This window comes from Antedon bifida, chromosome 2 (genome assembly GCF_963402885.1).
Source record: "Antedon bifida chromosome 2, ecAntBifi1.1, whole genome shotgun sequence".
NCBI lineage: Eukaryota > Metazoa > Echinodermata > Crinoidea > Comatulida > Antedonidae > Antedon > Antedon bifida.
Window position 1 is genome coordinate 31,604,720 of NC_136227.1, and position 25,375 is coordinate 31,630,094.

Here is a 25,375-nt window from a genome sequence, read left to right on the forward strand (position 1 = left end):
ATAATAATTTACCCCCCACTGGAGTGGGGGGTAGGCTTCATGCATATATCAAATATGACTTACAATACACACCAAAAACCAGAATGGACAATTAATTTATTTGAACAAATAATTGGTTTAAGACACCATAATTAAATTATTTGAAGTTACTTCTCAATTGCAGTTAACTTCTCTGAATATTACAGTAACTAGCAACATACTGTAATATTCTAAATAAAATAAATAAAACCTACTAAAATTCATAATGATAATAGGAAACTGCATATTATTTGACAAAATCCTTCAACAACAAAAATTATTTAACGAAAATAAAGGAAAAATACTTAATCATTGCGGTGGATCAATGTGTTCAAATGGCTGTCATCACGTTAATGATTTGTTTAGTAATCCTTTATATCTGAATGGAATTGTTAATATTACAAAATACTGACAGGTATTGGTATGATAATAGCTTTTTAATTATTTTAAGTTAGCTTATAGATGATTGATGGAAATGTTTATGATCAGGAAAATTTCTTTTTTTTTTTGTTAGATTACATTTTATATTTTAGTATAAAAAACAGCTTTGGTAAAATGTTTGTTGTTTCCTTGCTTTGTAAAATCATGTACTTTTGCTGTGGGTATGATATTTTATATTATATTTAAAATATAAGATTATATTAGGAATACTTGCTTTAAAGTTCGAAATTTTAACTTCATTTAAATTGTTAAAAAATATGTTTTTTATTATCTCTTTTCAAAGTATGTTTTAATACCAAACACAATACAATAAATTTGCAATTTAAAAAGTCAAATTTATATAAATTAGCTTAACGAAACTAATTAAATACACACATTGGTTGGTATAGACTAAACTACTCTGTAAATTTAGAAGAATTAAGGAGTAACCGGTTATAAATGTTTTCTATGATTACTTACCAATTTTAGATCCCTTCTTTGGAATGCGAATCACGACCTCCTTCTCTTGTGATGTATGCGCCTCCTCGATTACGTCGTCTCGCTCCTTCTTAACAATTCCAAATCGTTTTGCTCTGCTATTCCTCTTTGTACAGGCCTCCTACCATGCAAAAGTCAAACAAGTTATCTTAAAGCATTTGTTTGCAATGAAATATTCAACAATAATGTACACAAGTAAAACATGTACCTCGCGGTCCAAGCATTTAATGTGTTTTGATACACAAGTAACGTACCGCACGGACCAAGTGTTCAATGTTCTGACCCTCTGGGATATATAACTCTCAATACGCTTGCGTACGCGTAATCACTAGTGTCACATAGACTATGTTTCACTTTGAAGTCATGTACGTGGATTAGATCATTGCATGATAAACCTCATCATATATGGTGAATAGGCGGACTGGGTGAAGTCATCCGTCTGGGATGAGGCTCCTGCAGGAGGCAAATAACAAGGGCCATAATGGACACTAATTCACTACCCACTTTAATTCTTCATCCTGTTGATAGAAATTAACGCTGACAGCTACAATTTATAAATTGAAAAGTATTTTTTATTCGTAATAAACCTGATATGTAACTGTTGCCTGTCAACGGACTAGCCTACTTAAAATGACATTTCTTTTTCATGGATACTGTATTTGCATATTGGACTAGACACAATCAAAGGTTACATATTTAAACACAGTGCAGTAGTTGGCCAAAAAAATATGTCAGATCTTTCGGTAGCGTCAAGATCACGCAGTAAACCACGAGATATTTCTGTTGAACCTGCATCTGGCTAATTACGTCGCTCAACAATAATCCTTATCTGTAATTTATAGAGTAAATCGTGGCTGTATATCCTTCAGGCATTTCAATAATCTGATGCCTTACAGTTTAATAACGCTGCACAACTGGGGTGGCGAAATAATACAAATGCTTTCTACTTTGACAAGTCTGTAAAAACAACGCAATTTGAAACTAAAAGAACCCATAAGACTTGAGAATTACAATTAATGTCCCTAATTTGATTATGTTTGAATTGATATATTCATTAACATTTTCCTGTAAACAAAACAAACATTTTTTTTTATTAAGCAATGTTAAATATATTCATTAATACTTCTTTGCTAGGTTTGTTTTTAAAAATACAGTAGAACTCCTTTTAAGGGACATTTCGGACCAAAAAAAGTGTCCTCTGAATAGAGCTTGTCTTCAGTGTAAAATATTGCTGCTCATTGTTTCATAGGAAAATGTCCCCTTAATTAGGTGTCCCAAAGGAGGGTTTCTACTGAAGTATTTTTATTATTAATTAAACTTATATTTGGTTGATTTTGATATTATGAATCTATGTTTCTAAATATATTTTGATAAAATATATTTATTGTTTAATTTATTTATTATTTCTATTATAAATAGACATAAAATAATCAAATAAATGATTCCCATATGATTTGCACTGATTACTAGCTGCATTATTATGGGAGTATGTTTCCATACGTGTTTGGAAAAAAAACTACCGGGGTAATAATGTGCAGCGCATTTAAGAGCATGCTTATATGCGCTATATAAGAATGAACTATTACTATTATTACTTTGTTCATTTGTTTTAAAAATAATTACAAAAAAAACATTTACTTAGCAATATATTATGACTTCCTATAAAATAAAACACATTGTGTAATCATTCAATATTATGTTAGTTTCTTCTCACGCACTCACTCAATAGCGAAAAAAAAAAAGATTCTAATGTATGCTGACTCACAATTATGTTATTAATATCAGTATTTCAAAAAAATAAATATTTTAAATCATAATGTAAGCTAATATTAGAAATGATAAAAACTTACAACCATGTCAAAGTTGTGATTAATGTATATTAAATAATATTTTTAGAAATTAAAAAAACTTATGTTTAAATTTAACAAGCATAGAAGCAGAAGAAATTGTAAACTGCTGAGTGAAAAAAACTTTAAAAATTTTTTTTTTATTTTCATCGCTGTTGGTTGTTAACTGAACAAAGCATATAATAAATAATTAATTTTTAAATGCTTAGATCTGTGACAATAAGAAAAATATATAAGAACGTATAAGGCGTGTAAACGATACAAGCTGTTAAAAAAAAAAATCAAATTCATACCGAGGCCAAATTTTTTTATGTGACAAGTGCCTGACACTAATTGTTAAATAATATTTAGATAGTTTTTACAACTAAAAAAATAATTTTGAAAAGACTAAGTAGTAGATTTGACATTTGAAAATATGTCACGTAAAACCTTGAATATAGGACTTTAGTAAGCTTAGTAATAGGCCTACACTCCTCCTTATCTAAACCACTCCTCGTTGCAAATACGTTTGAAGCATGCCGGCAAAAGGCAAAAGTGAAAACGTTTTCAGGGTATTTGATTTCTAGATGTTAACGTTAGATAAGGCATCTGTCTCCTATGTCAATCAAACTAAAGGTAAAAGAGCTTTTCTCATTATACCACCATAAACAAGATTTACAACATTTTAAAAGACCTGTTGATTTCTTTCGTCAACCTGTAATAAAATGAATCTGTCAACTTCAGTATAAAAATAAAAATTCAAAATCCAACACGGTGTCATTCGCCATGGGAAATGAACACCACGGAGGAAATGGTACACGGTTCAAGGAGGAACAGTTCTATTAAGGGAAGGAAGGATTTGAAAGGGTCCACCAATATTGATCACAACTTGGAACCATTAAGGGAGGGGTACAAAGTTCCAATTTCAAGGACTTTAGATTATTATTCTAAGAGGGTTTTCAAATGCATCACTATCTGTAATGGCCAGCTGACAGTGTATCAGGAGTTTTATTTGATTTCCGTAGGAAAGAGTTGATTTGATTGTATAAAAGGAGCTACTTTTATACGAGGTGTCAACAATTCATTTATTTGGGAAAGAAGGGCCAATTTAAAAAATGCGGGGACACTTTCCCATGAAAAAAAAAAGGAAAATATGTTTTAACACTACAGCCAACTGCTATTCAGGGAACACCCTTGTTCATGGGAAAACCCCTATTAATGGGACAATTGTTGAACCCATAGGTGTCCCTCTTTAATAGGGTCAGCTGGATTATTATAAAATTATATATTTCTAATTTGTTTTTTAAAAAGGTACTGTGTAGCTTCATACAATATTTTGTTTTATTTATTTATTTCACATAATAAATAAAAGCACTTTAAATTAAAATGTATCTTATTTTAAAAAAACAAAAGGTGGCCACTATTAAGTGTGATACAATAATACTGTATACAGTAAAACCAACTCTGAAAAAAGTGAGTCATTCTATATTACTTCAAACATCGTTTGTTCCTCTTCAGAAAGTTTGTTCATAAAAAGCAATCTATGTTTAAATGATGTAACTTTCTTTTCTATTATTATAAAAAGTAGTTTATTTTATTGAGAATCTAAAAAGTAACAAAAACAAATCTAATATCTGGTTCACGAAATGAGTAAGAGGGAGTAAAATAGTATTCGCCACGGATGTCATTACTACTGACAGAAAACTAGAATTTAATTAACTGTATCCCTGGAGCTGTAAATAGTATTGGATGGATTGTTTCATTTCGGTACTTGTCGATTGAGCCTCACCAGGTGCAGTATGGACAGATCCAACGGCGCTGCAAAACCTCACAAAAAACCTCAAAAACATCTTGACTATTTTAAGCAAATTTATATTGGCCGCATGTTACTTAATATTTTGACGGCTACTGTTTTCGTATTACAGGTAATTTCTATTTTAAGAAATTGATAAAAATAAAATATCAACAAAACTGAATATTAATAAATGAATATAAAATATTTTTTATTTACTAGAGATGTTAAATTTGTAAAGGTGGCTCTCATCAAAACAAAATTATTTTAAAAATACAGTAAATTGTAAATCTTTTCTGGTTCTTACCGGTCGAAAACTCAGCTTTAATTTTTTTTACTGTCCTGAAAAAAATGTATTTTACACTATGTAATGTCTTTTGACGATTTCATGTCATTTATGATATCAACTAGATCGAAATATTGTATCAAGACTTCCGTCTGATTATTTGAAGTTAGTTTTATCGTAGATGCTGATGTCTATTAAGTACTTGAGGGGTTGAGCGCAAGAGAAATTAGTTTGAAACACTTGGTGGGGAATGATAAAGAATGATCTTGAAACGCTTGAGGGTCACACGTGGGACATCCGCTTCAAATTGTAAACCGTTGATTATTGTTTTTAATTATCAGATATTATATTTGATGTCGGTAGGAAATGTTGGAATTTTGTAGTTTACTGGGTCAATCTACGTAATATCCAGAATTGAAAGGGGTCAAGTGGCCAGTTAGTGGTCAGAAACCCCAAGTTATTAATTTCCTAATATTACGTTCAAGTCTCACAGGACAGTGTCAAGTGTTAAAATTCCCATAAGAGAATTAACCTTATAAAACGAGCTTTCATTTTAATACGTTCTGCGAAGTAAAGTTTGTATTTGATAATAATGTATTTAGTCATGTGAATGTGTGTGTGTGTGTTAGGATTTACAGCTTTGAATTTCTGGAATACCACATTCACGAGAAAAAAAAAGTAGAATAATTTTTATATGAAAACTTTATATGCTGTGAATATAAACAACGAAAAAATGGACAGGCTCTTAAACCCTATTTAGCATCAATGGAAATTGTAAATTATATTTACAATAAATAAAATCTTTGGGTGTACTGTAGGATAAAGCCATATGTAACTTGTTATTGGACTTGTTTTTTACCGCAGCAATATTGGCATCAGAGAACTTACAATACAGGCAAATATTAGTAGCTTATTCTCTGATAAACAATTATTATTAAGTTGTCCTTTTGAAACTAATTTATTTTTTGGCTAGAGGACAGTTAAACGGCTCCACGAGCAGTTATTAAAACGTCGAAGGCTCCATGGGCAGTTATGAAAAACCACTGATGTAGGACAACCAAAGTAGAAAACACACGGAGGATAACACAGGCATTAGCCTGACGAGCGAGTAGTGTGGTTACATCGAATAACCTTCAACCATACAGTAAGTGCACACACAACGACTAGTTCCAAGAGAACGCTGGCGCCTGACCAACATACTTCCCCTTCCCAAGAACGTCTCTGGGAGGTGAATCACATATTAAAAAGCCCCTTGTAGGACGAACAGGATGCTGTACAGATCCCTGGTCAGGAAGAAGCAAAACAAACTCTCATCAAGAATAATTGAATTGAAAATGAGGCCGTACTGCAACATTGGGCAGGATCAGTTTTATAAGTAGAAAGCCTAGTAGATAAATAACAATGGATCTAATTGGCTATTAACAGTAGTTGGGAAATATTTTAAACAGCAGATAAATAACAATGAATGTGATTGGCTACCAAAAGTTTTGATTTAAATTAGATACAGTATTGTTGTTAACAAGATCAATGCTGTATACACAATTGAAAAATGAAATTGATAATTTAAAATAATGATTCGGATTGGCAGTACTGTACATTCAACACTGAGAAATTAAACAAAAATGAATATTAGATTGGCTGTTGAAAGTAGTTAATTTACATATGGTCTAATGTTATTAGAAAAATAGGCTGATCAGTGATCAGAAAAGTCTTTAATATCTACAATGAATCTAATTGGCTGTAGAAGTTATTAATCTATAATGAGGCTATTTACTGACCAATGAAACGCATAGGAAAAAACAGTATAAAATACAAGGATTTTTATTGGCTATTTTATGTGATGAATGATGTCAACGAGTCAGCTTAACTTACATAATCTATCAATAGATAAAAAGTATTTTTTCCTAAATTAACAAAATATTGATATATTACTCATAATCATTTACTCATATGACAGTACATTAAAACCACAATCATTAATAAAACTAGAACATTTTATTTCTATGTTAAGCCATGATTGTGCAGACATTGCGTAGTGGTCGCCTACACAATCCGGAATGCGTGACAATTTAGTATCCAGCGAATCAATAGAGAATGATGTACATACTGTTTCAATCGAAGAATAATATAATATTAAATATTAATTTAAGCTCTGTCTACACTATCAAACTAGTTTGTGTGCCCAAATATGGTGGTGATATGCCCAAATATGGTAGTGATATGATCATCATTGTCATAGAGCAGAAGCCCTATTTAAGGGGTTTCTCCGGAAATCAAGAACCTAATAGGGGTGAAACATTTATTGCGCCCTTTTTTTTCACAAGAAAGTGTCCTTTAATAGGTGTGCCTCAAAAGAGGGGTTTTATTGAATTTTTTAAAACAAAACATTTGAAAGAATTTTTAAGTTAATTTATTTCAACATACTATTTTAATAGGAATAAGTATATAAAAAAACAACTTATATAAATTTGTTTTTAGAATTTTTCAATCAGGCAATTCTGTAAATCTGCATATTTAATTTTTTGCATTCAACTGTATAATTAATTATTTATTTAAAATGAGAGAAACTATAGTTGTTGAGAAATCAAACTTCCTACTACTTTTACAAAACAATATTACTACCTCAAAAAGTATAATCAAAAAGCTTTTAGACTGTGAAGATCATCAGAAGTGACAGAAGAAACTACCAAGGGACGCGAGCCTTGTACTTAAGCCTGACTAATTACGCATTGACACGCAACTAAAGTCAAATACTTATTCGACGTATTAAAAAAAAAACCTTTTTGGTTTTTCCTTTTCTAATTTGCATTACGAGATTAAATCACGTATTTCCTAATTTGCGGTTGAAATTTGAGCTGTTGCTATGGAAACTTGAAGATTATTTAATTATTCATTAGGTTGTTGTCAGTTTGGAGGTTTTGATATCTTCCCATTTTGACATGCTCCGCCCATTAGCTGACAAAACAGTTTACTTTTCTAAAGTTTCATAAGAGTAAACTTTGACACTAGGATTTAATTCTAAAGCTCTTGTTTTTTTTACTTTAAATAAATGCATATGATTGGTCACATAATATGGTGATGTATGTATTGACTCATTCCAAGTTGTGACGGAATGAACAAAAAACAACGACATTTACGCTCGTGTGCCAAGCTTTACAAAGCGAGTCTCCGTCTAAAATGTATGCTTGGTAAATATTAAAATTGTTGTATGTTCAAGATAATTGTTCTATCTGTTGTAAATTCTGACCTTAATTTTTTAAAAAAAACGTTCCAAGTTGTGACGGAATAAAAAAAAAACGACGATAAGTAGACATTTACGCTCGTGTGCCAAGCTTTACAAAGCGAGTCTCCGTCTTAAATGTATGCTTGCTAAATATTAAAAGTGTTGTATGTTCAAGATAATTGTTCTTTCTGTTGAAAATTCTGATCCTAATTTAAAAAAACACCCAACTTCCAAGTTGTGACGGAATGAACAAAAAAACGACGATAAGTAAACATTTACGTTTATGCTTGCTAAAAAAAGTGTTGTATGTTCAACATGATTGTTGTTCTTTTTGTTGTAAATTCTGATCCTAATTTTTTTTTTAAACCCACATTTTTATAATATAAACTATGATATGAATACAATAATAAATCCGATTAACTGGACTTATTTACTATAATTAATTGCAACTGAAATTTGTTTTATTTTTTTTTATTTCATACGCATCCAACAGCGAGAAACTCGCCAATTACAGGATGGATATTAATATTTAATAATTTATCATGCTTATAAACTAAGTCTCATTTGAGGTTTAGGGAGTGGAGTTGAAACAGTCATGAGTTACAACCCTAGCACTAGATCAGGATTGAACCCTGGACCTTGGGATTGGAAGGCAAGCATGTTAGCCACCAAGCTACAGCAATTGAGTATTGTTGTTAATTGCATTGTTAAATATTCAGAACAGTATATGGGCTTTAAAATAGAAGATTTAGCAGTATCTATGAATTCAAAACATAGATAGTTGAAAATAAACTATTAAAACGAAAATGTAATATTTGATTCAATTTAAATGTAAATTTTATGGAGGAAAGTAATAATAATAATAATAATAACTGGTACTTGATATAGCGCATTATGCTGAAAGCCTCAATGCGCTTTACAAAGACAGAAAATTTTGAAAAATTACAAATTAAAAAGGTGGGTTTTGAGGAGAGATTTGAAGACACTGGTGGAAGTAGCCTGACGGATTTCAATAGGCAACGCATTCCATAGAGAAACGGATGCCGAAGAAAATGAACGATTTCCATAAAACTTAGTGGAGGGATGAAATATATGGGCAAGAAGAGACTCAGATCTAGATCTCAGAGAAAGTATATTATTATATGTATAAAATTTTACGGAGGAAAGTATATTATAATAAATGTGAATATAAAATGGACATACTGAGTCGCTTGTTTTTGGAAACAATATGAAATTTTAAAATTGTAGACTAACCCCCTTTTTTAAGGAATATTATTCATTTTTTGCTAATAATAGAATATTATAGACAAATAAAAAAAAGTCTTGTATCTTTGAAGTTTGTACTTTTTTTGGCCTCAGAAGTAAAAATATGTCATATCCAATCATAATGATGATTTTATTTATAAAATAAAGTGGTCAGTTTCTGAAAGCCCATGAATAAACGACAAATATTACACATCTGCAATCAGTCACCTGCCAAATGATTGTGAAAAATAAAACAGGCTTGTACATATTCAAAATGTTCAGATAAGAAGTTACTTTTTTTCACATTCGTAAAAAACATTTTCATCTGCTATAAACTTCCTTTGTATCCTCTCTTCAAATGCGATCTTAAGCTCTGTCCACACTATCAAACTTTATGTGACAACAAAAGTGTGATGTGCCCATATATGGACATGATGATATCATACCACTACCATATTTAAGCATATATCATTACCATATTTGGGAGCATCACACTTTTTTGTCAAACTAGTTTGAAAGTGTAGACAGAGCTTTATTGAATACTGTATGAACATAATCAAGCAACAGGAATGAACTGGTAAAATGAGTTGCAACATAGAGATATTATAATATATTTATGGTTTAAAAGATTATTTTTACTTCAGCTTTGTCCTAAGTATTTTTTTCAAAATATGTAATTGCCTAAATAGATAATAGTGTAATTGAATAAAAATATTTCCAAGTTGATTTAAAGAAAATACTATTTGATAAAATAGTACTTTCGCTTTTAATCTGTCAAGTTTAGTTTCATTTTTATAAAACAGAGAGTATTCTATTACTAGTTCCCTGATACAGTTTAAGCAGTACACTATCCCAATAGAATTTGAATGGCAGGGGTCATTTATAATGTAGACCACATCAAAGAGGGGGGTTAAGAGATGGCGTGATTAAGACCACATCAAAGAGGGGGGTTAAGAGAGGGCATGATTAAGACCACATCAAAGAGGGGGGATGAATAGATGAAATGATAAACAAAAAACCACTTGAAGTAATGTTTGATGAAGGGAAAAGCATAATTATGCGTAAGGAGACATTAAGGAGGGGTTAGGATGGGGTTAACATGGTGTAGATTAATTAAAGTATAATTATGTAGGAGGTGCATTAAGGCATATCAGTGAGGGCAAGAAAATGATCATGACTAAACAAGACCAAATTAATAATTCCTTAAAAATCTGCCTCTATCTGACTGTGCATTAAATTATAAAGCCACTACACTATCAATCTTTATGTGACAAAAAAAACCTTTTTTTTTGTCAAACTAGTTTGATAGTGTAGACAGAGCTTAAAACTTTGTTGAAACAGATTTTTGCCATCTGTTGGTCTAAAATAAATGTATGTAAACAAATTTACTCGGCTGATTAAACTTAAAATTGTAATTGAACAGCTGTATCGTGTTGAGGAATACCATGTCACGAGATACAAACTACAATTAATTAAGTCCAATACTCTGGTAATTAATTTACTAAACTAGGTAATTTGGACTAAGTATTAGGAACCCTTAAGGAAAGAGTATGGGAAGAAGTTAATCAGCGTCAACGAGTCATTGGCGACTAGTGTAACAAACTTGATATCGTTATCTCAACGTAAATCAAGTTCAAGAGGGCGCATTTACCAGAGTACATTTAATTTTGATAGTTTATGATTTGAATCAGTTCAAGGGAATGATGCATAAATGGAAACAAAAGTTAAGTGTATACTTAATTTTGAGTCACAGTTTTGGATAAAATAAATTCAATGAAGTCAAGGTTCAAAATAAAATATTCGGAGAAAACATATACAAAAAAGATGTGTAAGCTCAGTTTTTTTTTATACTGCATATTTCTCACCTTTGACATTACATTAAAGCCTGTGACAAACGCATTCTGAGGATTGTTTTCATATCTTCTGATATTCTGAAATATTAGAAAAATTAAAAATATATTTTGAGTGTAATCATAATCTCTTTGCTTTGACAAGGATTAGTGTTATCCTAAAACTTGGCATTCTTTTTCTGGCTGTTTTACTTTTGATTTTAGAAATGCTTTACTTATACTGATCTCCATTTAGAGCCACAGTGAGCTCTAATGGGAGCTTCAAAGTGCTGGAAACGAAGCGGTGTAAATGGTTCCTTTAATTTTTGGTTATCTTAAGATAGTTGGATAATTTTTGTGTGTAAAGCGTTTATAAACATTGTATTAAGCGTTATATTATAAAGACTACCATTAATATTATTAATATTATTATCATTATTGTAATTTTCTCAATTTGCCGAAACAAATTTATCATCATGAACCTATTTTAAAGATTTTATTGGGAACGTACAGTACATTGAATTATCTGAAAAAAAAATTAAATCATTAACTTACGGAAGAAGTTGATGGTAGACTATCATCATCATCTTTTTCAAATTTCTTCAATACTTGTTGGCTAATTGATGAAGATGTGGAAGGCTGGTCTATGTTATCTCTATTATAAATAAAACATGCTTTGTGTTCACAGTTTAGTGGTTTAATTCATAATAATTTTTAAAAAAAGATTATTAGATTAGATTACAGTATTGTTGTAACTAACCATGTTACTACAAAAAGGCCATTGTTTACACATAATTGATTTTATTCTAGTAATATAATATATTTTCGGGGATTTTTTAAGGATGATTAGAGGCCTATGGGATATGCTATGGAGGTACGAATACATTACAAGCTCGACATTTCTGCAAATATTAATTAATGTACTGGTCTTTAAATTATTCGGTTTTTTTTTAGAGAAGTAGGCCTACAGTATGTTTAGTATATGTTTAGTATATTATGAATTGATTTGAATATGATAATTGATATGAAGTATATTTTTAAAATTTAGGCTATAAAAAATGTATAGTACAAAAATACTAATATTGAATACAATATTTCAATCATACCCATATTTTCCAGACGTTTTTATTTTTGCGAATACGTTTACAGTAGGTCTAGAGTCTTCTTCTAAACCTAGGCCGACATTATCAGTTGTTTCTCCGCCTGTCGTCAGCTGCTTTTTCGGTGACGATAGAGGGATGGGTCTGTTTGAATCGTGAGGCCTAGACTTGGACAGGTTTTTCGTTGAAATACTTGTGCTATTCGCTTTATGTCTGATATCTTCATCTAAATCAGAACTGTCACTTTCAAGTAAATCTAAAAAATCTAAGTCTTCATCATGCTTATTAGTCAAAGAAGGAGATTTTTGTGGCGACTCGGCTTCCATCTTTATAACCCAAACGTTACGTAAACAATCGTATCGAAAATAGCGGAAAGTTATTTGGGATACCGAATTGGACTTCATATATGTTCCATATCCTTGTTTTATTATAAAATAACATTACGGGCTATTTTCAGCATAATATAAACTTTCTATGAAACTAAATAAAAAATATGTTTTCTGAAGATGGTTATTTGAGAATAAAAGTAGAAGATTAGTCAGAAATTAGATGGAATTTAATAACTCGAATAGGCGTAGACCCACTGTCTGTACCAAGCGAGACTATTAATTCCGAAATCTTTTTCAAGAAGCTTGAGGCGTAAAATATTAGGCCTACGTCTTATTTTCTTATCTGGTTACTTGCCTTTTTCTAAAACAAGAATCCCCAAGTTGATTGATAAACCAAAGTAATGTCTGAAAAAAAATACGAAATTCGAAGACCAATATGGTATGCCAGACATACCTGCGAATGCGAATAAAAGCAAGTCTACTGCCCTCTAAAAATACAGGGAAACTTTTGTTTATAAAGGTTGGCACTTTTATGATTTTTTCCAATGAATTTCACTTATATGCTATTTTGTAAGTGCATAAAAAGACAAAACATAGTAAAATAATCAAACTTAATACAATACAATCTTTTATTTTATTATAGGCCTATAATTTATTTTTATAATTTGCCTAATAAAAACAAACAAAAACCTGTTTATATATTATTATTCCAATAAATTCAAAGTGGTTTAATAGAAAATTAAACAAAAATTATAGAATATATCTATATATATATTTAGAAGTAAATTGGCTTAAAAATGTTGTATTTTTATTTTTTTTATTTTATTTCCAAACCCAACCAACAGCAAAATAAATTCGCCAATAACAGGAGGGTTTTTTGTTGATTTTGTATACTGATGTGATCATTGACTTTATAATCAAATGTTTAAACAATTAAAGTACCTACACGACAAAGACAAATCACATTTGTATGTACATATTTTATATTTTATTTCAGAGAAAAATGCCACTTCTCAATTTCCAACATTATTAGTGCTTATACACAAAATTATTTGTTGCCTTTAGAACTCTAGAGGGCGACATACTTGTATCAGAAAAAGTGATGTTATCATATTTAAAGAGAGGTGAGCACATCTATTACAACCTTGTTCTTTATACAGTACATAATATATTATTACTAACCATACACAGTACTGTATACAATCATATTTTCAAAAAGACAATTATGTTTCGGAATAGTTTTCCTATATTCAATATTTTTCAAATATAATTTTAGCCTGAAAAGTATTTTCAACCTGCCATTTGCATTACATTTAAAATACACATTATTACTATATTGTTTTCAAATTAAAGTTAGCCTTTATATATAAATTGCTTTTGATTGTTTATATTGATTTCCGACACATGGTCAACCCAAATGTCATGTGATGGATTCAAATTTAAAGTGGACCAATAAAATTTCCTGAATTTTGAATCAAAATACTGTAGAAAAGATGGACAATTAAATTGTTTATGCTATCTACAAAAATTAGGTAGCTAGATACAAATTCACAGAATAAGTTAACAACCCGAACCCATTACATCAAAATCAATATTCTGGAACTATACCTCTATACCACCAATGTTGGTGTTGAAAAGTAGAATTAAATTAGAGTATTTATAATTTGTAATACATGATGTAAAAACGTATATAAATGAATAAACTATTAATAGTATATAATCATTTGTATTGTACATTGATATTAATACAAGGGTTTAACCCACATAAACATACATACACTCATGATGGCGCACCATACACACTCATGATGGCGCACCATACACAGTCATGATGGCGCACAATACGAAATTTAATACTTTTACTTATCTACAGAATACTTAGTGACCGCCAATAAAAACTATGTGCCTATCGAGTCGAAAATGCATTCTGCACACATTTAGAAACGATATGAGAATGACTGTTGGACTCAATAGCTATGTAGTCGCTTGCCAAGTCGTGAAAATTAAAGGTTGCCTACCATTTGCACACGACACACAATGTTCACTTTATAAATTTTTTTTGCAAGAATAATTTAATTCTATGAGGAGTTTTATTTTCATTTTTAGTCAAATTACAAATGAATAACTTTGATTTGATTTGTTTTTTCCATACAGAATATTTTTTTCCCACTTATACATATGTATCTATAGGCATATTCGCTCACAAGCTTCTCGCAAAAATTTCTACTCGCACAGCGAGAATTTTGAGTTACGAGATACAGCGAATGGTAGAATAATGCATATTCATAAATCATAAATAAACATCCATCAGAACAAACAGTATGTAATTAAAATAAAGGATCTTTCACACCTGTTCCGGCATGGTTCCGGTCCGGCGATTCGAACATCAATGTTTCGTTGTCGCAGCGCTCCACGTGGCTATGTGCCAATCGCTATGCGCGTAGTCGCGTGGAAACGAAGCATTGACGTTCGATTGGATTTTGCGGTTCTGGACTGAAAACCGTGCCGGAACAGGTGTGAAAGACCCTTTATACCATGGACCTACAAATTAGATAGGTTCATGCTTATACAATATTAGGTAGCACATTGATATGTTTTTTGGTGAGTTTTTTTAAAACTGACTGGGAATAGTTCTATTAGTAATACTAGGCAATGGTAATGAAATGATTAAAGTAGAACACAGCTAAAAATAACACAGAAACAAGGGCCCTCAATTTCAACTATAAATATTTATAAATCGTAGTAAAAACATCATCATAAGTTGCCCAACTGCTCTCCTAATTTAACTACCTGTCCTGGGTTAACATTAAATTGAAAGTTACAGGGGGCTTCAAATATTAACACAATTGTAGACCCTAAGTTGAACTTTCCACAGACTTCACCTTTTTTTAAACCTACCCCACTCTGCGATGTATCATTCGTATTTGAAATAAATGAGTTATCTTTGAAGTCTCCTTTTTTATAGCGCCCTCTACAATTAGTTTTTAAATCCTGAAAAGAATAAAACCCATAAAATAATTGTTATTCAGAAATAATACTATAACGCTATGTCTACACTATCAAACTATATGTGACAAAAAAGTGTGATGTGCGCAAATATGGTAGTGATATACCTAAATATGGTATGATATCATCATGTCCATATATGGGCACATCACATTTTTTTGTCACATAAAGTTTGATAGTGTAGACAGAGCTTAAGAGAGAGAGAGTTTGTACGATTTATGTTCTAAAATGTGTTGCTATTGCATGCATTCATACACATGGGGTATCTAAATGACAGGAACGAAACTTACCTTATCAAAATTGATATCAATTGAACCAACGTTTGTTGCACCAACTGCCGTCATTGAAAAAAGGCCGTGCTTCCAGTTGCCCATCAGCACTACACGTTCATTGTAATTAAAAAGACCTTTGATAATTTTGGCAACACCAGGATTCACTGAAAACAAATCCCCTATAAAAGAAAGAAAATTGATCAAGATTCAAATTTTATTCTCATCCATTTCTGGAAAAATAACAATAAGGTATTAATTCTACATACATTAACGATTGTGACATAATCAATATATTTATTTATTCAAGATATTATTATGTATAGTGTTCAGTATTGCATAGTTATATGTATATATGACACAAAATATTAAGGGAGCTATTCATTTATTTATGTATTCAACTTTTACAAGGGTAGCAGCTGTACTGCCGACTAATAATAATCACAAAATAAATTTATGTACATCATATAATGTTATCATCCAAAGAGAATAAAATGGAGGTTAATAATAACATTAATAATTTTCTTTTGTATAGCGCTTAACCAAATTAAAATTTATTCTAAAGCGCTACGTCCACAAGGTGGAAATTACGTCATTTCATATGCTATTCAAAAGAGATGGGTTTTCAGCAGAGGTTGTACAATACCTGGGAAGTGCCTTCGATGTACCACTGTCCAGTCAGCTGGTGAATGGAATTGATGATAGTCTCCTGGTGCTAAATAGATTACCACATGGTACAGTTCGTTCCCTGGCTTTATTCCCAGTGATACATGATACTTTTCATCTGTAGGCTAGAAAATAAGCACAAGATAAATAAAGGCATTTGATACAGCATGTGTACAGTAAATATTACAACATTCCGTCTCTCTCCCTCCTCTCTTTAACGTTTTCTATTTTTTTTTTAGGCAATTGCCAAGGATAATCATTCACTATCCTTCTTAAAGGTGGCAATCCCGTTCACAAGACAAACATATACACAAGATGCTCTACATAAACAAAGTCTTATTACAATTCTTTGGGAGTGGAGTTGTAATTTGTCATTAGAAAAATACTGACATATGACAGGCCTTGAACCCAGGATCCCTGGATTGGTAGCCAAGCATCATAAAATCAGACATCAGGGGCTTTCCACTATATGTTCCCATTTTTGTCTGTCTGATGCTAATTATCAAACAACTAACAATTTTATGAACAGCTTACCTCATGACCGACAGTATTCGAGTTGCTATTCCATGAATTTGGACCTAAAAACATCTTAAGGGAATATGACACGCCTTTAATCTGTTCAACTTGACTGTTTTCAACCTTGCCATGGTAAAGCACACGACCATCACATGGGCTTGTCTAAAAACACAAACATTAAATATGAATGGTACCAACATATGATAATAAAAAATAAGTATTCTAAACAATATATCAATAATCTATAAATAGTTTTCAGTGGTGGATCCAGGATTTTGAAATTGGGGGCCCAGGGCCTAAAAGTAGTGAAATGAAGTGCTGAACTTAATTTGATAGTCCCATCTTTTACATTACAATTTGTGAAATATAGAGGGGGCACAGGTCAGCTGTTCCCCCTTGAATCCACCCCTGGTTTTAATCAACAATTTTAAAGTATTTTTTATGGATGTTTTAATTGATTGTAATGACCAAGAGCAGAGTCTGGCATTTTATATTATTTTAATTATAATTAATTAATTATAAGTTTATCTACTTTTTTATAGTATCAGTTTACACTACAGGTTTAAAGAATAGTAATACTGTACTGTTGAAATATTGTACTATTACTAATTAGTAAATAAGTTTACATCATCAATTTCATGCTAATCATCCATATAATATTCAGCACTAACATACCAATTCTTTACTACTAATTTCTCTGACATTAGGCTTCAAATTTCTTGTGAAGAAAGCTTGTAGATGGCTGTAAGACGCCAGATCTGGATTTTCAGCTTCTTCTATATTTACTTTAAATAGAGTACTGTATAAACCATACATTGGTTTCCGTAGAAACACAGGCACTTCTAAGCTGTTCACTGATCCCCAGCACCGCGATGCGGTCCTCAGAGGCAGCGTGCGATACAAAGTTACCTAAAAAATAATTAAATAATAATAAAGTTTTGGTTTTTTTTGTTAAAATAGATGACCTACAGACTGTTTCATGAAAGAGATAAAAAACGATTAAAATCATCAGTTGCTAGGCTCCAAGTATTCAATTATTATATATTTGTCATTTTTCAACCACAATCAATAAAATCGACAGCACAAATTACAGGATGCTTTAAAACCATCATCCTTCTAAATTCTTTTTAAACAGGTTATGATACAGGTACAGTAGCACCACATTAGGCCACAAACAATCATATCAGTCAGTTAGTATTGTATCAATATTAACTGTCCAGATAAATATCTTAAGTATGTAATCACTCTGTACAATCTGATAAATTATGGGTATAAACAAGATTATTATTTTTACATGTAGCTTATATTATGTTAATAGTATTTATTTTAATGAAAGGTCATCATATTTTGGTATTTTAATATTTTATTTATTCAATCAACTTCTCACAAAAATGCAAATACAAAGAAATAGACAAAACACATATTTAGTAGGATGGGACAAGGATGGTATAAACACCTATAAAACGGTTCAGTCCCAATGGCACAATGAAAACGTATATATAAAATTATAATAAAAATTTCTATATATATTTTATTTGTACCAGGTTTTTTAAGTGCTTGTTTTGTACATATACTGTACAGAGTCTATGGGTATCATTTACTGTACATGCAGACTTGTTTATTATACACAAAGAAATGCTTAATCATCGGAGAAGATCTAGTATTGACGCAAAGTGCTGTATTGCGTAATCACAAATGGGAATCAACAAGTGCTGCAAACATCGCCACATCAAATCGGTTTGATTTCACGCAACTCAAAAACGCAACAGCGTGCAGTCAAGTAGGCGAGGTGCCAGGTCAAAGTCTATACTAACCAAGCAGGTTTGATTTCAGGCAGGAAGGGCATTTTCTTACATAATACATGTTGCAAAAAAACTACAGACAGTATACAACTATCCTAACACAGTCGTGGAAAAAAAAAAGAAAACTGCTCATATATATATATATAATAATAAAATCTTTATTTTAAAACGGAGGCTCGTTCACAACAAAATGTGTACTTCCATGAGGCTGTATGAAAGAAATAAAACTACAATCACAATTATCAAACTGATGAACAAACAAAAACATTATACATTAAAAAAGTATATACAATTTATATTAATGAATTAATAGATTTTCTAGTTAGTAGATAAAATTAAAACAGAAAAGCTAAACAATTATAAAACTCACTACAACAAAACAGGCTTAAATTAAGAAGAAATTAATCTTTTGAAATTGTCTAGGGAAAGAGCATTTTTTGTGTTTATATCAATTTCGTTCCAAATTTTGGCTCCACATATAAATGTGTATTTTACCAAGTGAGAGAGGAAAGTATGGGAAAAAATGGGAAGAAGCAACAATCGTAATTGGACAAAAAACCTAAATAAATAAAACTTAATTAAAAGTGCAATTTCAAATTTTGCCAATCATTGCAAAAAAATATAATGAAAATGGTTCAGATTGTGCATACCCTGGCTAACAACCTTCCACTGCTAGGCCATGAGTATGACTTTGTAGATGCTAGAGTTCAGTACTAAGCAAAGTAAAAACAATACACAAGCTAGGCCTAGCCTCTCTACTCTCTAGGCCGGCCGGTAGTAGGAGGAAGGAGAGCAAAATCAAATCATGCTTACTCACCAAAAGAATACCAACAGGAACATAACCACATGCTGTCTTGCTTTTGGAATGAATCCAAAATACGCACAGCCCTAATTCTGATAGGTATTGAGCTGATAAGCTAAATACTGACGGAAACAAATGGTTTACACAAACATAAATAACGTATGCTGCCAGGGACAACACCCACATGGAAGATGTCAAATTCAGGCTAGGATGATTTTGAAATTCATTTTTGCTGTACATAACAAATATCATAGTAAAAGTTGAAAATGCAGCGCCCATATCAGAAAGAACTCGCGTTGGCCTAACATATTCATGTTTAGGGTTATTATTATGGTGCGATATCTCATACAAACGCGTAAAATCTTCCATTTTAATCCCCTTTTATCGGAGAAATTCAGCGAAAACCCATCCAACTCATCATCAGGAGAAAACTCAGATGCCAGGTTATAACACGCATCACTGACTTTCTATCGATTTATTTGAATCGTTCATTTTTATTGCGGGTGTTTTATATCCTTATTTTATTATTCGTTACTCAGTACTTATGTTCCAACAAAATTATAGCATTAATTAAATTTCATAAATATAACAAAAACAATCAATAACCATTGAAATCCCAAAAATAAATTTAATTGGATGTTAAACTACTTTATTTAAAATGTATTACCTACACTAATAATGGTTCAGTCAAAAAAGATCACACCATTTTTCTCATTCAGGCTAAGTTTGCTTGGAAAACTACTGACCTGAAGATAAGTATTTTTTTATAGAATTTAAAAGTATAAACATTTTATGGAAATTTTTGTACCTTTTAATATATCAATTTAAAATAGACGTCGTATTGTGAGGGGAAATGGAATATTGTGCTTTGTTTCTGTTCTGTGTCTGTGTATTGGTCGAATAAATTAATGAAATGAAATGAAATGAAAGTGTAATACGTAACCTGTATGTATGTTGTTGCCAAGTTTTTCTTAAAAAGCATACAGTACTGTAATTTTATATTTATTTAATAATATGCAAAAAAAAAACAAAAAAAAAACCTTTGGACCAATTAAATACACTAACCCTTTTAAGCCTGGTTCCCACTAGGAAGCAATTGCTGTATTCGATTGAGACTTTTACCGTTGAGTACAGTTTTTCCATTGAGTACTTATTTACTTTGAGCGTTGAGATTGTTCTTAATGAAAAAGCTTGCATTGTCAACGTTTTCTATTCGAATGACTTTTTGAGCACAATCTGTTATCTGTCATTTAAAATTTACCATCGAATACAAAAAGTACTCAACAAATCTTTATGTTGACAACGAAAGTTCCCATTGGAATACGACAAATGACATAGGGACATAAGTGCAACACAAAAGATCTGACCAATCACAATTGATAGATTATTCGAGCAGTCGCTTGTCATTGGTCAACGATGCGTTATGTACTGGTACCTTAACCAGACACATTTTTAACCATTAGCATATAACACAAATATAAATAGTGGAATGATTTTTTGTTTCGTTTTTTTTTTGTACTTACTTGCCAGTTTTTTAGTAGTAAGTCTTCTGGTATTTCTGCCTCATACACATGCCTAAGTTCACGTTTCTTTATGTGGAAATACTGTTGATAACATATGTAACCAAATCCAACACTTAAAGGGATAGGAAACCATTTTAAATTTCTTAAATAATTTCTCATAATGGCAACAATTTCGTACAATTTCCAAGGTTCATGAAGACTGCAACGTAATCTGAAATAATAAATGTTTGGATTTATTGATAATATTTCAAGATAGAATCTAATTAAATTGAATGAGTGTACTGAGAATATTTTATTTTTTCATTTATTTTTGTCAATACACTACAGATAAACAAAACCCATGACGGTGACAGGATTAAACAAAAGCAAACTGAATTGCTGTGCAAATTCTCTTCGTCGTCACAAGTGACAAAAAGACAACTTCATACTGTAATATAATTTAAACACTTTTAATACAGGAGCAGAATTAGTAGTATAAACATCATCATGCTGTTTATGGGTATGTTTCTGCTGCATAGCGCCGAAAATAGATTTAAATATAATTGTTATATGGACTGCATTTCTGCTAAATTTTTGCTTCTAAATAACCGTTTAAATCAGTGGGTGGTCGTCGATGGAAATCGTTAGCAGTAGGCCTACCCAAAATGCAATGGACACTGGCGGTCAATTCAAACGTTATTGCAGTGTAGACTCAAGGTCAGTGGCTGTCAATCAAATAACTGTTATTTTGCATTTCAGCTAAAAGTTGCACAGCAATAACCGGTTAAATAGTGTTTTAACACCGAATCGATAGGTTTGGGTGTGTTTTTAACTGTTATTTTCAGGCTGCCATTTAACTGGTTATTGAAAATTTGTCCTGTTTTCTGCTCCCAAAAAAATGGGGTTAATTTATTCACATGGTGGTTATTAATATTATTAACCGGTTTTTTTTGCAGCAGCAGAAACAGAACCTAAAAAAATAAAAGCAAAAATGTTGATTTTATTTTGAGGCAACCTCAAACAGTGCACAGCCTGGGTCAATGAATGGTGAGATCTATGCAGAAAGTAGAAGTAGTACTCTGTAGTAGAGTACTGTAGTTTTTAGATAGGCCTAGGCGTAGCTAGCTAGTAGGTTAGGCCTACCTAGGCCCTACCTACTTCCTTTAGCTAACCTAAACTAGCCTAGTAGTACTAGGTCTAGTAGTAGATAGAAGCTAGGCAGCTAGCTGCATGCTACAGTACAACTGTATCTACTGTATATAGGCTTACTACTACTAGCTAGTAGGCCTAGTACTTGCTTGGCGCTAATGCAGTTTCGTACCCACCCCTTAAAATTACTCAAAATTGTTACTACACCACTACACAGCAGTACTACTATTTTATTAGAGGCCTAGGAGCCTAATTTAATACGATTTAGTACTACAGTTAGACAGTTAGTTTAACCATATCTCTATGTAAGTATTCTTTACTCCATGGTTTTACACTCAGCATACAGGAAGCAGTGTGGCGGTGGCGCGAGGGCACCCTCAATGTCCAGCTAGTAATTACGTAATGTCTTGTTATGTGTGTCCCTCTCGACCCCTCGACGACCTGATCATTTCGGCCGCCAGTCATTTCCGCCGCCGGTTATGAAACGGCCAAATTCATGAAACGCCAAAAAGGATAAAATATGTACTGTTCATTTCGGCCGCCAGACTCACCGTCCATTGCCCGCTCACAGTGTGAGGTCAATTTTTTACTTATTTTCTAAAGCACCACAGTGTTTTATTTGCAATTTAAGATCACTCATCAATCATTTTGGATAGTTTCTTTTTTTAAAAGAAAGCTGAATATTCAACGATTCCTTACATATTTTTCTTATGAGCATTGACTGTGTCAAAATAGCAAAATCTATTTTGAAAAAATCTAAAAAATCTTCAAAAACGCGGCAAAATTCAAATAGGGTTTACTTGTAATTGTATTATTGAGCCCTTACTTGGCAGACCGTTGGATTGTAGCTAAGTTTGGGGTTAATTTTTCATAAGTAGCATTTTAATTTTTATACCATTCTAATGTTTGATATATAAGGAACAATTATTAGGTGTTATTTAGTTCTATATATTGCTAGCGAGCTGGGATCCTACCATCATTTTATCACTCTGGTAATGAACTTGGTATGAACTTGTGGTATGTATGAACTTTAGATAAAGTGCTCATTAGGTCCTACATATTAATCACTGTTTGGTTGCATTCATAGGCCTATGAAAAGATAAGCATACTTGTTTAGCGCATAGTAACTGTTTTTTTATATATTTTATTTTATGACGAAATACGCCCGACAATGACAAAGTCAAAGAAAAAATCACTTCAGGTCATGCACGGTTATCGTTACGCGGTGTTTTCAAAGATCATTTGCGTGTAATAAGATATTAACCAAGGCAATCTATGTTTGTTGAGCCTTGTTAAAACTCATCCCTAAGGGCATTTTGGTTGGAAATTATAAATGAAATCCCTTTTTAGCAGTATATAGTTATTTCAGGTTATGATCATGTCATATTTTGTCCTTTTTGGAGTTTCATGAATTTGGTCGTTCCGTAACCGGCGGCCGAAATGCTTGGCGGCCGAAATGCACTGTCCCTAGCTGCTGTACGTGTGTGCGTGTGAGTTGTGTGGTCAATTCTATTTAGTAATTTGTAATTTAATTGGGCAAATTTCTTAGTTTTTTCGTTTTTCACTTTTCTTTTCCAGACATCATTTTAATTTCTTTGGTTAAAAAATGTAATCAATAATTGTGGAAATTAGTTTTAGTCATAATGGTTGACCCCTAGTTTAATTCCTGGCTAGCACCAGTTGTGTCTTGGTATCCCGGACTCGGGCGCCTCCTAGAAAACAATAATATAATAATGGTGGTAAACTAACAATTGATCTAAGCTCAAGAAAATATACTGTATACCGTACGTTTACGTTTATTCTTGTGTATTTCTTAATTAAATTTAGATAATTGATTCAAGGAGTTTTTCTTTAACATCGTTCCATTTTCTTTCTGCTTTGTTTAGATTACATAAGTATTCATTTGAAATTAAAATTGTTAGTATATATATATTACATTATATTATATCTATCTATAAATTCCAAATGATTGGCGGCCGAAATGCACTGCCTAGCTGCTCTGCACGTGTGTGCGCGCGTGTGAGTTGTGTGGTCGAGAGATATACACAGTGTGTACAGAGAGTAGTACAGTACTGTCAGTCCGCGTAGGCCTACACACAAATAATAAATCACGTGACTAAAATGAAATGTTTCATAAGTGACATTAAAATTTGTAAAAAAACTGTATAAAATGACAAATGTATGTAAACACACTATTTTTTATGTAAATAAATATATTTTCATTGAATTAAAAAATTATTCATTAAAAATTATTCTTTACAAAAAAATTATTAAAAATTAAAAATTATTAAAATTATTCTTTACATTACAAAAAAAGTCTACAGCACCCGGTATTCCCAAGCGGTCTCCCATCCAAGTACTGACCGGGCCCGACGTTGCTTAACTTCGGTGATCGGACGAGAACCGGTGTGTTCAACGTAGTATGGCCGTAGACATGAATGAACATGTGATAAAAACAGTATTCCATTATTATAGAGGGCGATGTGGAAAAATATTTGAACTGGCGCAACATCACATCCATGAGTATCTGTATTTCATTCCATTAAAGATGTATTGTCCCCTAAAAACATGAAAAATGAAGATTATTAAAATCAGACCTCGAATATGCCATTTTGTAGTTTTAACAAAGTTAATCACTTCCGTAGAAATAAATCCAGAAAAAATAAAGTGTCACTTATAAAATGACAAAATAAACAGTTGAATTCAGCCAAAAACCCATTGGCTGGCAGCCAATTTGACTATGTTTTTCTTTAAATTACAGTTTTTTTCAGGTAAAATATTTTTTTTCCGGTCCAATTTTTGGTCAAAGTGAATACCTATTATGTGACATTAAAATGGCATTTCAACAAACTGAAATGCCATTTCAACTGAAATGCCATTTCAAAAAAATTATTTTTTCAGGGGGACAATACATCTTTAAAAATTATTCTTTGTATAAAAAAAAATATAAAAAAAGTCTACAGCACCCGGTATTCCCAAGCGGTCTCCCATCCAAGTACTGACCGGGCCCGACGTTGCTTAACTTCGGTGATCGGACGAGAACCGGTGTGTTCAACGTAGTATGGCCGTAGACATTAATGCACATTTGTTAAAAACT

The 25,375-nt window shown here is 31.7% G+C and overlaps 2 protein-coding genes and 2 non-coding genes across 6 annotated transcripts in view; all 4 read right to left on the reverse strand.

Annotated features, from left to right (window-relative positions):
* The window catches only part of LOC144834613 (uncharacterized), a 35,581-nt gene extending 23,018 nt beyond the window's left edge, over window positions 1–12,563 (reverse strand). The window contains exons 1-4 of the mRNA XM_078689488.1: window positions 12,244–12,563; window positions 11,693–11,792; window positions 11,174–11,239; window positions 919–1,057 (exon numbers count right to left, since the gene is read on the reverse strand). Coding sequence (XP_078545614.1) covers window positions 919–1,057; window positions 11,174–11,239; window positions 11,693–11,792; window positions 12,244–12,563 — 625 coding nt within the window. The remainder of the gene's footprint in view (window positions 1–918; window positions 1,058–11,173; window positions 11,240–11,692; window positions 11,793–12,243) is intronic.
* Window positions 12,564–13,786: 1,223 nt separating this feature from the next.
* LOC144834611 (phosphatidylserine decarboxylase proenzyme, mitochondrial-like) lies at window positions 13,787–22,623 on the reverse strand. Of its 3 annotated transcripts, none has more exons than XM_078689486.1 (7): window positions 22,599–22,623; window positions 21,151–21,361; window positions 17,699–17,932; window positions 17,042–17,185; window positions 16,488–16,632; window positions 15,863–16,023; window positions 13,787–15,557 (listed from the first exon to the last, which is right to left on the reverse strand). In XM_078689486.1, the coding sequence occupies exons 1-7, from the start codon at window positions 22,601–22,603 to the stop codon at window positions 15,321–15,323; spliced, it is 1,137 nt and encodes a 378-aa protein (XP_078545612.1). In that variant the 5' UTR covers window positions 22,604–22,623; the 3' UTR covers window positions 13,787–15,320. The 3 variants fall into 3 exon arrangements, with proteins under 3 accessions (XP_078545612.1, XP_078545613.1, XP_078545611.1); XM_078689487.1 differs by lacking the exon at window positions 22,599–22,623 and adding an exon at window positions 22,455–22,586; XM_078689485.1 differs by lacking the exons at window positions 21,151–21,361; window positions 22,599–22,623 and adding an exon at window positions 19,643–20,040.
* A 1,970-nt stretch (window positions 22,624–24,593) lies between these two features.
* Window positions 24,594–24,712, reverse strand: LOC144836313 (5S ribosomal RNA). The gene has a single exon (XR_013611172.1). It is a non-coding gene; the product is annotated as a 5S ribosomal RNA (ribosomal RNA).
* A 520-nt stretch (window positions 24,713–25,232) lies between these two features.
* LOC144836428 (5S ribosomal RNA) lies at window positions 25,233–25,351 on the reverse strand. Its single transcript, XR_013611259.1, has one exon. It is a non-coding gene; the product is annotated as a 5S ribosomal RNA (ribosomal RNA).
* Between the last annotated feature and the right edge of the window lie 24 nt (window positions 25,352–25,375).